Source organism: Vulpes lagopus, chromosome 8 (assembly GCF_018345385.1).
Source record: "Vulpes lagopus strain Blue_001 chromosome 8, ASM1834538v1, whole genome shotgun sequence".
In the NCBI taxonomy this organism is placed as follows: domain Eukaryota; kingdom Metazoa; phylum Chordata; class Mammalia; order Carnivora; family Canidae; genus Vulpes; species Vulpes lagopus.
The window spans coordinates 68,367,664-68,383,380 of record NC_054831.1 but is presented as its reverse complement, the minus strand read 5'-3'; the positions used below and the strand labels follow the sequence as shown (position 1 = coordinate 68,383,380).

Below are 15,717 nucleotides of genomic sequence, written 5' to 3'. Positions count from 1 at the left end.
TGCTTGTTGTTTGAACTTTTTCTGGTATTTTATAGTGAAAATGACTTCATATTCATTTATATTTATAGACTAATAAATAAGTCCCAAATGTCAGGAGAGACAGTTCAACCCCTCAGTTTATATATCTTCTCACTCCTATTATAGATATTGAGCTTTAATGGGAACACCCAATATGTTCTTCAAAATAGCATAGTAATAAAATAGAAGTGTTTTTTTTTTACAGATTTTATTTATTTATTCATGAGAGATATACACACAGAGAGAGGCAGAGACATAGGCAGAGGGAGAAGCAAGTTCCATGCAGGGAGCCCGACGTGGAACTTGATCCCGGGACTCCAGGATCATGCCCTGGGCCGAAGGCAGGCGCCAAACTGCTGAGCCACCCAGGCATCCCTAGAAGTGGTTTTTAATAGTACTTTAAAACATTCATGAGTTTAATAACAGTCAAATAGATTAATATATAAGGAAGTTATCATATATCCAACACTGAGAGTGCAGTAGATATGGAAAGTTATTTATAACCAAAAAAGTAACTTCACAAAATAGGGAATAATGATGGATCAACTTCAGCTTCATTTTAGCAACTGCCATGAGATATAAGTTATACTCACACAATAAAAGAATAAAGTTCCATTCATAATATAAAGAATACATTGTGTAAACTAATATTGACAACATAAAATGTAGTAGGCAACTCAGATTAACACTCAAGAGGATGCTCTTTTATCTGTTATAATATTAAGGGAATATTATATTCTATTATATTAGAATATTATTATCTGTTAATAAAACAGGGGCCTTCCTTTCCTGATAACCTCCTGATTTTTGGAAAGAAAACATGTGTATGTTACTTTTCTGTTTTTCTTCCTGTTTAGAGCCAAATGATGAGTTATGGATCGGCTTAAATGACATCAAGATTCAAATGTATTTTGAGTGGAGTGATGGGACCCCTGTAACATTTACTAAATGGCTTCGTGGGGAACCAAGCCATGAAAACAACAGGCAGGAAGATTGTGTCGTCATGAAAGGCAAGGTAGGGCAACTGTATTTGCTGATACCTAGCAAAAGCCTGAAGGTATTTTCCCTCCTGCCTCACTCACTCATATAATCATTTAGATTGTTTCTAGTCTAGGTGATCTATCTACATTTCAGTTATTTAGCAAGGTCAAATTTTTAAGGGGACAAAAAAGCAAGAGACAGAAACATTCAGTTCAAGGGTGAAATTAACCAATAACCCATATTCATATTGTTCCTGTGCTGGGTTCTAAATGGCAATATATAGAGCTTGACTGGTCAAATGAGAGCTTGGTTCTATTTCTGACTGATTGCTCTGAGTAGATGTACTTAAGTCTATTCTACCTACCACAGTCTGCAGTCTGTACTTGGAGAGCTACATTTGTTCTTTTAGGTTACATGGAGATGTCAAATATGAGAAGATTGCTTCCATGTCCTTAAATACGACTTTAGTGACTAAAGAATATCATCAAATTATCTTTTGCTAATGGATGATGAACATGGTGGCTAAGAGGCTGGGTTTTGATGCATGGCTTATTTTTCTCATTTATAAGATAGGCATAATAATTGTACCCAACTTAATGATGGGCAAAGGATTAAATGGGTTGATGCATAGAACAAGCACAGTGACTGGCCCAAACCTACTGTTCAGTAAGTATTAGAGGCTATTTCATCATTGGGGTGGTTTTCATTGTGATTAATTGAAAGCTAAAGAAAAGAGTAGGCATTAACTATTGAAAGGATAGGAAGAAGTGGGTCCTAGGAAGAGGAAACCAGAAAGCATCATTGTAAGGAACTGAAGAATAGTATGGCTGAAAGCAAGGAGTAAGACGCAGGGTGGGTAGGAATACTAGTGAGTGTTGACACTGAACAAATATGCCTTAGCTCAGGAGTGGCAAGACCGATTTTTCAATTTAAAAATAATTACTCTGGCTGAAAGTTGAGTACCAAACGGCAGCAGGTTGCAACTGAGTGAGGAATAAGGAATCAGAGGCAGACAATACAGAAAACATTTCCAAAGTGGTTAATAGTTATGTGAAGCAGAGGAGAAGCCATTGTGATGTGAAGTCTCTAAGGTAGGGAGAGAAGTTGGAGTCTGAAGCAAAGTGGGAGGCGGAGCTTTAGATTCAGGAGGATACCCATTAAAATGAATCAGAAGGGATCCCTGGGTGGCGTAGTGGTTTGGCGCTTGCCTTTGGCCCAGGGCGCGATCCTGGAGACCCGGGATCGAATCCCACATCAGGCTCCCGGTGCATGGAGCCTGTTTCTCCCTCTGCCTATGTCTCTGCCTCTCTCTCTGTCTCTCTGTGACTATCATAAATAAATAAAAATTTAAAAAAAAATTAAAAATAAATAAAAATAAAATGAATCAGAAAAAGGAGGAGATATGCATGTTTTCAGATGTGTTTTGAAGTTTGACGCATTTGGAAGGGAGTTTTTCTGGATGGCTTTCCAGGTTCTCGGTTCACTTGAAAGCAGCTGATAGAAGAGGCTGTGTATAGACCTTCTTTTGACACCATAACTTAAGAGCTTACAATCTTTTCTTAGTTTCTCTTTAGATCCCTCTACTCTACAGTGGCATGGACAGCCAAAATAGAAAAACACATTGGGGCTGCAATCTCTTTTCACATCTTTGCAGCCAGAATCAAATTTGCTATTCACTTATTAAATGTGAATTTACCTTTCCTTTCAGAGATACCATTTTTCTCTTAAGAACCTTTTTATTTATTTTTTTTCCTGAGGCCTGATTGTAAGGAAACAGCCTCAGAGCCAAACAACTGATAATCATTCATTGTTTTTCTCTTTGCTTTCTGCAGGATGGGTACTGGGCAGATCGAGCCTGCGAGAGGCCTCTTGACTACATCTGTAAGATGAAATCTCAAACCCAGCCCACAGGAACAGTGAAAGCAGAAACAGGCTGCCAGAAAGTGAGTATAGAACATGCACAATAACTTCAGAGTAGAAAATATTATGTGATGCCTTGGCTTTATTTTTTGGCTGTGAAAGTGCTTTATTATTGTCTAGGTAGCCATGTGTTCTAACTGTTTAACCATCCAATGGGTTATCATTAGTGTTTGGTATCATTGTTCTCCCCAAAAGCATCTTTGGGTGTCTTCTACAGGTAATACAGGTGCATGTGGTCAGTAGCAGCTTAAAGAACATCATGGCAATTCTCCTGCCCCAAATGGGGGAATGAGAACAGAAAATAAAACCATACTTCTATGGAGCCTGGTGAGGGCAATGAGACTATAGTGAGTTATAGTCATGGAAGAAGGGTCATTGAGGCATTGGTAGTCAGTGATCCTATGGCTTGTAGAAACATTTCCCATAGATAACTGGAAGTTTTGGATAACAAACTGTCCTGTGATTTTCTCCATTTATAATATTTCTGAGGGTGCTGCTTCTGATAGGGATTCTTCCCGTAGATCCCTGCAGTGGGAAGCAGGGGATCAGATTAGCTGGTAGTAGCCAGTTATAAAGCCATGCCAAGTTATTGGCATGCTTTGTCCCCACTTGTCCCCACTTGTATGTCAGCTAATACTACCTCCCTGCAGCTCTTATAATTCTTTGAGGTTGAAGTAAATGATCTCTGTGAAACAATTTCTAAAAGCATCCAGAAACTACAAAATACAGGGTGTATGGTTATCATTTTCCTGTTTAACTGCTGAGTTGCTTGTCTTCCCCTTTTTTACCTTTCTCACTTCTCTTGGATAAAAATAAAGTAGAAACTAATTTTCTTTCCAAGCATGTCATGTTGTGATCAGATCATCTTATAAACAAACACCAGAAGGCTGAGAGTTCATGAAACATAATTTAGAACTGTCCAAATAAATCATAAAGAAACATTGAGCAGACACAGAAAATCAGAGCTAGTTCACGATATCTCTGTGATAATCAAAATCCCCCCTTTAATTATTATGCTCTGGGAATTCAGCCCAGGGAAGCCATGACTTTCTTAGAATGACAGAAGCAAGGCTAGAACTCTGGTCTCCCAACCCTATGTCTCTACACTGAGATTACTGGTTTCACTACCAGTGTACTTATATATTCTTTGTCTAATCATAGGGATGGATATACAGGAGTGTGTATATTGTTGTAATTTTCTATAAATAATAAAAAATCCTTAGATGTTATTACTTCTGTACAATGGATCAAAGTCTGTATACATGTAATAGTTTCTATGTATAATAAGTTATATGTATAGTCTAGTAATTGTCATATCTACAATGTCTGATAAAATCCAATTTAATCATTAAGGTGGTAATAAGAAAAATAAAATATCTACAACTGTTTGTTGAATACAGTTAATTATCTTAAAGGATAAATATTATGTTCCTAGTTAGAAGAGGAAAGTGAAGCTCAGAGACATTAAATAATTTGACCAGATTAAAAATACCTGTGATAGGTGGCTTCCTTAGAGAGCTGAGAAGACTGGAACAACAACAATAACAGCAAAAAATCCACTCACTAGCAAAGGAAGATAACAAGATTTTTTAAAATTTATTTATTTTCTAATCTGTGCCTGGGCACTTCGTGGTGTGGGGATCTTTGTGAGAATTCAAAGCCGCAGATGTGTTCTACAGATCTGGGATTCAGTTTTCAATTCATTGCTACCTTTGTGAGGTCCTGAGTCTCTGATATTTCAGGATATCTGACAGATACAAATGCTAAGCCACTTTATGCAGACGTTCCCTCTGCCAGGCTGACAAGGAATCTTACAGATGAGTATGAAATCTGAAATTATATCAGGAACTTTAAATGGTGGGATTAATGGATGTGACATACAGAAATTAGAGATGAACTTGGAACCGTGGACCAATCAACCAAATTTTCTTGTCTAGTGCTTTCATTATGATTCACTTCCAAATATTTTTGATTTCCATTAAGATTTCTTTGATCCTTGAATTATTTAGAAGTGTTTATGTGTGTGTTGATATTGGTGGCACTTTGGTGGTAGGGATGGGAATTTTGGTTTTTAGTTTCTAAATAGTTAGAAACTGTTGATTTTAATTTCACTGCATTGTGATCATATAAAGGTTTGGTTATTACTTGTTGAGACTTTATGATCTAATTCATAGTTTTTGTACATATTCAGTGTATTTGAACAGGATGATCTTTGATTGTTGGCTTCAGGGGTCTATAGATATGGACTAGATAAAAAGTTAATTTATATTATTCAGATGTTCTATATTCCTAATATTTTGTCTGTTCGACAAAATATTCTCCTTGCAATTCTGTCAGTTTTTGTTTTATATACTTTAGTCTGTGTTATATCTTCCTGATACATCCATCCTTTAATTATGCAATTACTTTCCTTATTTATAATGCTTTTTTAACTGTAAAATCAATTTTAAATAATATTAATATGCCCACAGAAGCTATCTTTTGCTTGGTATTTTCTTAGAATCTCTTTTTTCCAACTAGTTCTTTTTAATCATTCTATGTCATGGAATGGCTCTTGTAAATATGTATCTGCATTTTAATTTTTTAAAATCTAATTGGAGGAACTCTGGCTTTTTCCGGGCAAACATGAGTTTAGATTTTTTTTTTTTTTTTTGGATACTCATGTATTTGTTTCTAGCATCTTATTTTGTGCTTTATTTTGTTTACCATTCTGTTTTCTTTCCTTTCTGGTGTGTGCTTTCTTACATTCCACTGGTTCTATGGAATGTTTTTATCACATTTTCCTTCTCTACACGTATGGGAATCATATTCCACTTCTAATTTTTTTTAATGGTTAACCTTCTGTTTTTAACACACATTTCTGACTTGAAGTTAAGCAGCATCTCTCTCAGCTTCCTGAACAAAATGAAGTTTATTATTCCACGTAAACATAAAAAATTTTTTTTAACTTGGAATTAATGTTACACTCCCAAGGAACTGTAAAAGAGAGTACAGAAAATTCCCCTGTGCCATCTACTCTGCTCCCTCCAGTGAGAACCCCTTATGTAATTAGAGTACAGGATCACAGCTAGGTAACTGACATGGATTCAATATGTTAACTAAACTATACATCTTGTTAATTTCCCATTCTTTAACCTCCCACCTGCAATTAGTTATCTTTGCTATTCCTACAAGCATTTAGACCTGGATTCACTAAGGCATCTATTGGTTTCTTTGCTCAGTGTAGACTTTTAGTCCACTTCCTCCTGATTTAAACTCCTTCTTGCCAAAGTAAATATTTTAGTGATTTTTTTCACCAGTGATATGGGAGTAGAAAACTCTCTGTCTTTATCTGAAAATGTTTTGATCCCTCTTCATCTTACATAATAACTTAGGTAGGTTCTTTTAAAATGCTAGGTTGACAGTAGTTTTCAGAGAGTTCTGTGTATACGTCGTTTCATTTTCTCCTGGCCTTTATTTTTGCCATCGGAATTCCTGTTATTTGACTAATTCTTCTTTTTTTAAAAGTGGGGACTCTGTATCTTCTCTCTGATTTTAAGATCTCCTCATCGTCTTTGTCATTCTGCAGGCTTTTAGTACAATATGTTGAAATTCGGATTTATTTTCTTCTGTTTGGTACTCCATGTGCTTCTTCATTTTTGGAATTTGTCTCTTTCTTTTAATTCTTGAAAATCATCAGTCATTAATTTTATACAGTGATTCTGAAACTTTTCTTAGGTTGATTTTGAAACTTCTCATTGTATTTTGTTTTCTCTTCATGCTTTTAAAATCTCTTTTCATTTGTTCATCTCTCTGATGCATTCATTTGATTGACTAAGCCACATTTTCTATATTTAATCTGGTCATTGTGTTTCTAACTTTATATTTTTTCTTTTCTAGAAATTCTATTTTTTGTGTGTTCAGATCCTTTTGTTCTTTTTTCATAGCATTTTGATCTTTCATTATTGGTTCTGCTTCTTTTTGCCTTCTTTTGTTAAATCATTAGAAACATGCTTATTTTTATATTCTTTCCAAATTGTTTTATTATGTTACATTGCTGACTTTCCCTTAAAATGAGCCTCACATGGTTGATAATTTCAACTGTGATTAGTCCCCATCTCATCTCCACCCTACACCTCAAATGTCATAGTCATACATGACCTGTATTGCAGAAATATTTCAGTTGTGCATTTTACTTACCTGAGTGCCGAGGAATTTCTCTTTTTGTAAACCAAGATTTATTTTATGATTTGGCTGTGGATTCTAATACAACGTGAACAATGACAAGTTGGGACCAGCACCCATCTCTGACACATAATCACTATTTTTAACTGAAGAATTTTTTTTCCTGTACCTAGAAGCCCAGGCAGATGACAAGAATCTGCCACTGCTTGGTTCTGTGAATATAGTTTTCTCACTCTACTTTCCTGGAGGGGCTCCCCTTAGTGGGTGTCATCTTTTAAAAAAAAATCATTTATTTGAGAGAGAGAGAGAGGAAGAGAGCGCTCAAGTGGGTGGGGGGAAGGGCAGAGGGAGAGAGAATTCTCAAGAAGACTCCCCATTGAGTGCAGAACCCAACACAGGGCTTGATCCCAGGGCCCTGAGATCATGGCTTGAGCTGAAATTAGGAGTCAGCCACTTATCTGACTGAGCCACCGAGGCACCCCAGTCAGTATGATCTTTATGTAAGGACTTCAGTCCCATTTCCCTGCCTCAGGTGGGCTGATAGCCAAATACCCTCATTTATATGGACATTTAGTACCCCTACCCTGAGACCCTAGGACCCTAGTCTAGGTCTGGTACATGACAGGACGACTACAGTCTCAGCTTGAGTATTTCCCATGCTACCATTTTAGTTTTCTATATGTTTTTGGTTCCTTAAGGTTTCCTCATGCATGGATTTTTTTTATTGTTATGTTTTTATTTAGCATTTCTGTGTGTTTGAAGTATGGGAGAAGAACCATGCAGAATCATGTTGCCATAAGTGTGATAATTATTCTCCTAGGACCAGATGATACAGCTTTACAGTAACTACCTACTTTTAGCTTCAGTAGGCAACTAGGCTTGCTACTCAAATTATTTCATGTGGTTACTTATTCTAACACTGAAATCTTCACCATTCTGTTCAGGATCCTCAGTAAGCATTTCAAAAATCACTTTTGTTGGAAGATGTAACAGGAGTAGAGAGGGTAAATGTCCTGCCTCTAGTTTTGTGGCATAATTTGTCCTAAGAGGAACAATGTACTACTGTTTTCTTTATTCATATAAATATTTTTCATTGCATTTCTAATTTTCCAGATTTGTGTTCTCCACATACTCCTATTATTTATCAATTTATGTTTCATGGTAGAGGAATTACTGAAATAATATTATTTAATCAGTATCCATGATAATCTGCTTGATACCATTAACAGGGCTGGAAAAGACATGGTTTTTACTGCTATTTGATTGGACACACACTTTCAACATTTACAGAAGCTAACCAAACCTGTATAAATGAGAAGGCTTACTTAACAACTATTGAAGACAGGTATGCAACTACTTTAATTTTATTTGAACGTATGTCAAATAATGAAATGTTTTCAGAGAAGCCTAAATATCAACATGCTCTAAATTTCTGGAAGTTACATGTGATCTATCCTGAGGTATAGCTTGCAAAAGTAGGAGCATTAAAAAAAATCATATTCTTATTTGAATTATTCACTTGTAAATACTATAAAGTATTTTGCTTCTTTTAGAACTATAAAGCAATATTCAGGACAATTTATTAATATTCTAGTAAACATAGTTTGTGGATCTGACTTTTTTCTGATCTAGTATATGTCAAATTTTTTAAGGCAAGGAAACTGAGTAAAACTTATTAGTTCAAAAAATGCTGCTTTCTATCTTACCACTATCTGCACCAAAAAAGGTGATAGAGATTTAATGAATATTTTATTATTCCCTTATATCCTTCTGTGCTTTCTTTTTTGCTTTGCTATGCTTGTTAGACTGTTAGGTCCAGAAAAATAACATAGCCATAGAGGATATTTTATATAACTTTTGATTTCTAGCATCCCAACCATCTTTGAGGTTTTAGTTTTTATTTATTTTGCCCATAATCTTTACAAAGCACTGGATTAGGCACTGAAGAAACTTAAAAGAAATTTTAAAATGTGCATTTGATTTGTAATAAAAAGATAAAAACAGGTTGTGTTTTAATACAAGAAGTTATATCCATTGGCCTTTTAAGGCACACCCAATAAAATGTAGAGAATGCTATTGATATTTAAAAAAATTCTTTGATAAAAACAAAAAAAAGATATCATAGAATTTGTATAGTCTTTGTAAAAGAGCTTGTATTTCAACCATATTCTTTTTTTCATGTGCAATTAAATACCTAATATATTGTTGCATACTCATATAATGCTAATGCCTGAAAATCTGAACATAGATCCTTTTTATCTTATGACAAGATGAACTTTACATCTTTAAGTACTATGGGAATATATTCTGAACTGCATTGTAATTGATCTTTTGGTTTATCAGAGCAGAGATTTTCCCTATATTTTATATTTTGGGTTTATTTTCCTTTGTGTTTTCTATGATATTTATATTCAGGAGCTCCCTAACTCTGTGGTTAAATTTGATTTCTAGACATTTGAGAAAAATTGAGTTTAGGACTTTTACATTTTTTTTGTTTTTTCAATGTAGGGAATGAAATTACTCAGATTAGGGTCATATAAATGTTCTGTTATGGTAACCTCCACATTTCCGTCTCTGCTCTCTCTGGAGCCATCACCTCTCTTCATTCCTGGAAACTTTGAGCTTCACTTTTCTTTTCTTTCTTTCTTTTCTTTTTTTTTTTTTTTTTAAAGATTTTCTTTATTCATGAGAGACACCGAAAGAGAAAGAAAGAGAGAGAGAGGCAGAGAGAGAAGCAGGCTCCATGCAGGGAGCCTGATGTGGGATTCAATCCCAGGACTCCAGGATCACACCCTGGGCTGAAGGCAGGTGCTAAACCACTGAGCCACCCAGGGATCCCTTCACTTTTCTTTTGCTCCAAAGATTTTTGCCCACGTTTCTGGTTCATTGTGTAATGTTTGTCATTGAAGACAAACTTTGGTTGCTTTACTAACCAAATTGTGTCATTACCAGATTATGTCAAATACGTGGTGGATAAGATCCAAAGGGAGAGAAAATGGGGAAATTTGTGACTCTGCTCCCAGTTCTTTCTAGACTTTGAATCTCTGCTTCTCTGTTTTTCTCAATAATTTCCTCTTTTGTTTCAGACCTGAGATAAGAGAATAAAATTGAAGGGGAAATCCGCACAGATTTTTCCATCTGTATCATCCTTGATAATGTTACAGCCTCACGATTTACTTAACTAAGAACTGTATAGAGCATTTGAAATATTTGAAAAGTGGACTAATTTTTTTAAACAATGTATTTCAAAGAGGCTATAGAACTCTTTATAGCTAAAGAACTAATTTTTTTAAACAATGTATTTCAAAGAGGCTAAAGAACTACTTTGCGTTTTCAGAATTCTCTTACATTTTGAGGATGGGCATAGGGACTGGTGAGGAATAGGGATAAATGGTTTGTATATATATGAATGATTTTATTCACTCAGCCCTATGGTATTTTCCCTCATTTCCTTATTAGAAATTTGTGTAATTTATTTATTTATTTATTCTTAAAGATTTATTTATTTGACAGAGGGAGAGAGAGCATGAGCACAAACAGGGAGAGCAGCAGGCAGAGGGAGAGGGAGAAGCAGGCTCCCTGATGAGCAGAAATCCAGCTGTGGGGCTCCATCCCAGGACCCTGAGATCATGACCTGAGTGGAAGGCAGACACATAACCGATCAAGCCACTTAGGCACCTCAAGTTTGCATAATCTAAATGACATATCAACATGACACACTATGTTTGAATTACCAACTAAATCATTAACTCAAACATACAATTGAGATACTTTTCATGTGGCTAATTAGAAAAATTCACATTTCTAAAATTTATTTAAATTTTTTTTTTAAAGATACGAACAAGCTTTTCTGACTAGTCTGGTTGGATTGAGGCCTGAAAGATATTTTTGGACAGGACTTTCAGATGTTCAAAACAAAGGGACCTTTCAGTGGACCATTGAGGAAAAGGTTCTGTTCACCCACTGGAATTCAGATATGCCAGGTATGTTCAATACTTGGGGCTGCGGTTTTCATTCAACCTCCAAGTCGATTGGGCAAAGCTTATTATCCTTCCATGTGCCTTTCCAGATAGACTGTGTGCACTAATTATGCTTTCAGCATTTTATATTTCATTCTCTGTTTCTTTCTCATTTTCTAATTCGTTTACAGTGGTGTAAAAACAGGGAAGGAAAAACTACTGGTTGTCTGGTATGACCTTGTTTGAAAAATATTTAGGAAATCCTAAATGGCCACAGATATTCCAAATGGTTAACTTATTTCTGTAACCTTAAAATTATATTAAAGGGATTTAAACTTTTCAGTGCAGCGATGAATGGAACTATTCTTGTGCTTCAGTGGTGGGGCAAGGAATTGTGCTTACATGGGACTCATTATTCTACTGTCTTGTATGTACTGCCCTTAGCCTTTTATATATCCTGGATTTTATTTTATCCTTATAAGAAACCTGCAAGGTAAATTTAAGTATCTTTATTTTAAAGATGTGGAAACTAGAATTCAGAAAATTTATGTGACTAGAAATATTGCAAGCATGGATTTAGACTAGCCTATGTAATTCCCAGATCGGTACTACTTGCACTAATACTGCCATGACTCCCTATCAATTTTGATTTGCCTTCCCTGGGAAGTAGTTTTGGAAATAGCCTCTGAAAGATTGTTTGCCTTCTTTATACATTGCTATAGCATGTGACATTATTCAGTGTAACACCGCCCAGAAATTCCACATCCTTTATAGCAAATGTTTCACTGTGTCTGGGCTAAAAGCTAAAGCAAGACCCTTAGCTTAAGTTCATGAATTTGCTATTTGGCCAAATAAGTCCTAATCTTTTTTTAAAAATTTTATTTATTTATCCATGAGAGACACAGAGAGTCAGAGGGAGAAGCAGGCTCCCTGCAGGGGGCCCCATGCGGGACTCCATCCTGTATTTTCACGGGTGTTGCTCATTCAGCAGGGGGACTCGAGAGATTCATCTTGGAATGTGCCGGAAATAAAAATGGATGAAATCAGAGCCATGGAGAAGGAGAGATCTTAGAGAAAATGTTTTGGAAAAGATATGCCTCCCCAGAACTTTGAGAGTTACCTCTAAAAGCTTGAAGTCCATTAAAAGAATAGCAATAAAAGATTATCTCATTCTAGCAGCAAAGACTCATGCTGTTTTCAATGTTCCATCTTAATGAATTACTATTTGGAAATAATCACAACTGTAAAACAGATTTATTTTATTTTATGTGCCTTTTTATCCACTAAAGCTGGCCCTCATTACAACTCTGTAAGGTAGGTAGGGATATTTGCCTTTTAAGGTGAGAAAACCAGTTCAACATAGTTACATTATCTATGAATAACTAAAATCTCTCGCTCAGTTGTATTTCATTTTGAAGTGTGCGAAGAATTTCTGTTTTGAGAGACCTATGGAAAAAAGGGGTCTTAAAACAATCCTTAAATAACTCACCTTAAACCACTATTTTTACCATGATGGTAAATTTCATCATACCAAAATTATTGTATCATTAAATATCTATATGCAGGGCACCTTGCCAGATGTTAGAAATACAAAATGTTATCAAAACCTTGACATATGATATCAAAGTTCTGCTCAGGGATTTAGGCCACAGAAATAAAAGGTAAATAGCAGTTCAAAATAGTGTAAATGAATTGCAAAATGCTGCTGGATTTCTCACCTATATGTTGTCTTCACATGCAGACTTTACCACATCGTTTGACACTCGGGTTTGCACTCTCTTCTGTGAGCGTGGTCTACCGTTAATAGCACCTGTTAAGTGAATTCTGTTATGTATTTAATACAGGCCGAAAAACAGGATGCGTTGCCATGAGAACTGGAGTTGCAGGGGGCTTGTGGGATGTTTTGAGATGTGAAGAAAAGGCTAAATTTGTGTGCAAACACTGGGCAGAAGGAGTAACTCGCCCGCCGGAGCCCACAACAACCCCTGAACCCAAGTGTCCAGAGGATTGGGGCACCAACAGTAAAACAAGCTTGTGTTTCAAGGTGAGTATCGATTGCTAAGCTAATAAAGAATCATGTGAGGAATTCAAACAGGACCAAAAACCACAGTGCTCAGGCTCTACCCGTGAAAATTCTAATTTTATTAATTTGGAAAGGGAGCTGGGCTTCAGTTTTTAAAAAAGCTCTCCTTGAGTGCATGTCAATGACCAATTGCATTTCAGCTAACAAACCCAACTCACAGAAGCTTTCTTCACGTGCTTTGCCTTCATCACCCTCACTCTGTGTCTCCTTGCTCCCAGGCTTCCTTGCCCTAGTCTGAGCTCTCACCTGTCTGCATCTCAAATGAAAATTTCTGTTTCACTTCATGTGATCCCACTGCATCTCATTATCCCTGTTCTTAGAGCCCAAGCTTTTAGGTAAGTGCACTGATAATGCCAAATGGATATCTTAGAGGTAATGGTCCATTTTTCTGGTTTAGTGCCTGGTTGTTACACCTGATGGGATGTGAAGGCATTCCGTGCCCTTTCGATGACAATTTGATATTCTGCTATCATTTTATCCATTCCAAGTTCACACCATCCATTTTCTACTTAGGGAGTCAAGTTGACTAAAATGAATGAGATAAAAACTTCAGTGAATTATGCACTTGTGTCTTTTTTCACTCTTTCATCCTTTCTTGAGAAAATTAGACTTAGTCAAATACAGAAAAGTGTTTATCTACTGCTTAATGATACTATTCTCTAATGTCCCACTCTCAGGACCTCTTTTACTTAGTCCCTTGAGTGGCATATGGCCATGGCATGCCTTGGTACACACTTAGGCAAGGCTAAGGGAAAACTTGAATTACTAACATATATCAGAATGAGGCTGTTTAGTCTTCTGGAACTCATGGGGCATGACTAGTTGGGTTAGCCACTCCCACTACTAGCCATGGAGACTGCTAACCTGTTCAGTCCAGTCTGGGCTAAATGCATAATTTGCCTAGAAGGGATCATTTGGGGCCAAGATAGAAGAGGATTTTGTAAATGAGTTAATTGAAGATGAACAGAAAGCAAATTGGGCGTTTATTGTGGCATCTGGAAACTTTTGAATTAAGTACACAAAGGCCAATTTCATTCCTATACATGGCCATTCACTGGAGGGTGGTAGGCTGTGGAGATTTGTTGCAGGATTTTGAGAAAAGTGGTGGAATTCTTCAGAGCTGGGAAGTGAACAAGGGTTCTGGTAGAGATGTTATCCAGATAGATATTCAACAAATTAGAATATGTGCTTCGTTAGAAAATTATATGGCTTTAGAGGTGCTTAGGTAGGGTTTGTTTGGAAATATATGGACCATCTTTGTACATATGAAGATATAGAAGTTATTAATAAAATTTAGGTAATAGTAAATTTATTTAAGAAAATCTTAGGGTGCCTGGGTGGCTCAGTGGTTGGGCGTTTGCCTTCAGCTCAGGTCATGATCCTGGGGTCCTGAGATTGAGTCCTGCATTAGGCTCCCTGCAGGGAGCCTGCTTCTCCTTCTGTTTGTGTCTCTGCCTCACTCTCTGTATCTCTCATGAATAAATAAGTAAAATCTTTAAGAAAAAACAAAATACTATATATATCACAGTTGAGCAGGTTGAGGTGCTCACAGGAATCTTGGGAGTTATTGATGTGGAAAGTTGCTCAGGGTAGTTTTTGTCTAGATAGCTCAAGTTAGGGTCAGGGTGAAGATTGCCTTGAGTTATGTGGTGACAGCTGGGCAGCCATAGTCAGTTGGGAGCAAATCCTATTTCCCACAGGCCTATGATGGTAGGGACCATGACTCATGAGAAACAATGGAAACAATGAATGAAAATTAGAAAAGTTGGGGTATACAATGGACTCCTATAATATTTGCATACAGACAGGTATTTCCCAGTCTGGGATTCCATTTCACTGTAGGCTTCTGGATAATAGGAGATATTCCCTAATTTATTAATATGATCTATTCAATTTAGTTCAGCTCATAACCTTTTTAGATGCTTTACCAAATACATGTCTTTTGTGGCATGTGCTTTAAAAGTTGTTAAAACAGGCAATGATAAGGAAAAAAAAGACAAGACCATTGTAAAGGACACCAGCTACAGAGTATTGGAATACTGCCAGGTTATTCATTGTTTAAGCTAAACAGGATAACAAACTGTGGTACATTTTTTGTTGTTTTTGAAGTTTTCCTTATTTGTGTTTTGTTGCTATTTCTCAAAAGTTTTTGGGGGCACCTGGGTGGCTAAGTCAGTTAAGTGTCTGACTCTTGATTTTGGACTAGGTCATGATCTCAGAGTCATGAGATCAAGCCTTGAGTCAGGATCCAGGCTGAGTGTGGAGTCTGCTTAAAATTCTCTTTCTTCCTCTCACTCTGCCCCTCCACTCCCCCTGCTTGCACAAGCTTTCTCTCTCTCTCTCTCTCTCTCTCTCTCTCATTCTCTCTCAAAAAAAAAAAAAAGAGAGAGAGAGAGAGAGAGAGACAAAAGTTTTTCTTTCTTTCCCATCTCAGTGCTGCTTTCTACACCTAACCAAATTAAGCCTGTCTTCTACAGTGAGCTGTATGCTTTCCCATATTTTTGAAACTTCTAAGATTTTAATCTAATTTCTCTTGTGCCATAACATGCTTTTATTTTTTAAGGTTTTCTCAACAAAATCATCTTACACATT

The 15,717-nt window shown here is 36.4% G+C and overlaps 1 protein-coding gene across 5 annotated transcripts in view; it reads left to right on the top strand.

Moving 5' to 3' along the window:
• Positions 1–15,717, top strand: part of MRC1 (mannose receptor C-type 1) — a 100,439-nt gene that overhangs the window by 48,758 nt on the left and 35,964 nt on the right. For all 5 annotated transcript variants that reach the window (XM_041766162.1, XM_041766160.1, XM_041766159.1 and 2 more), the window contains 5 exons: positions 876–1,033; positions 2,832–2,942; positions 8,313–8,428; positions 10,918–11,066; positions 12,887–13,086. In XM_041766162.1, coding sequence (XP_041622096.1) covers positions 876–1,033; positions 2,832–2,942; positions 8,313–8,428; positions 10,918–11,066; positions 12,887–13,086 — 734 coding nt within the window. The remainder of the gene's footprint in view (positions 1–875; positions 1,034–2,831; positions 2,943–8,312; positions 8,429–10,917; positions 11,067–12,886; positions 13,087–15,717) is intronic.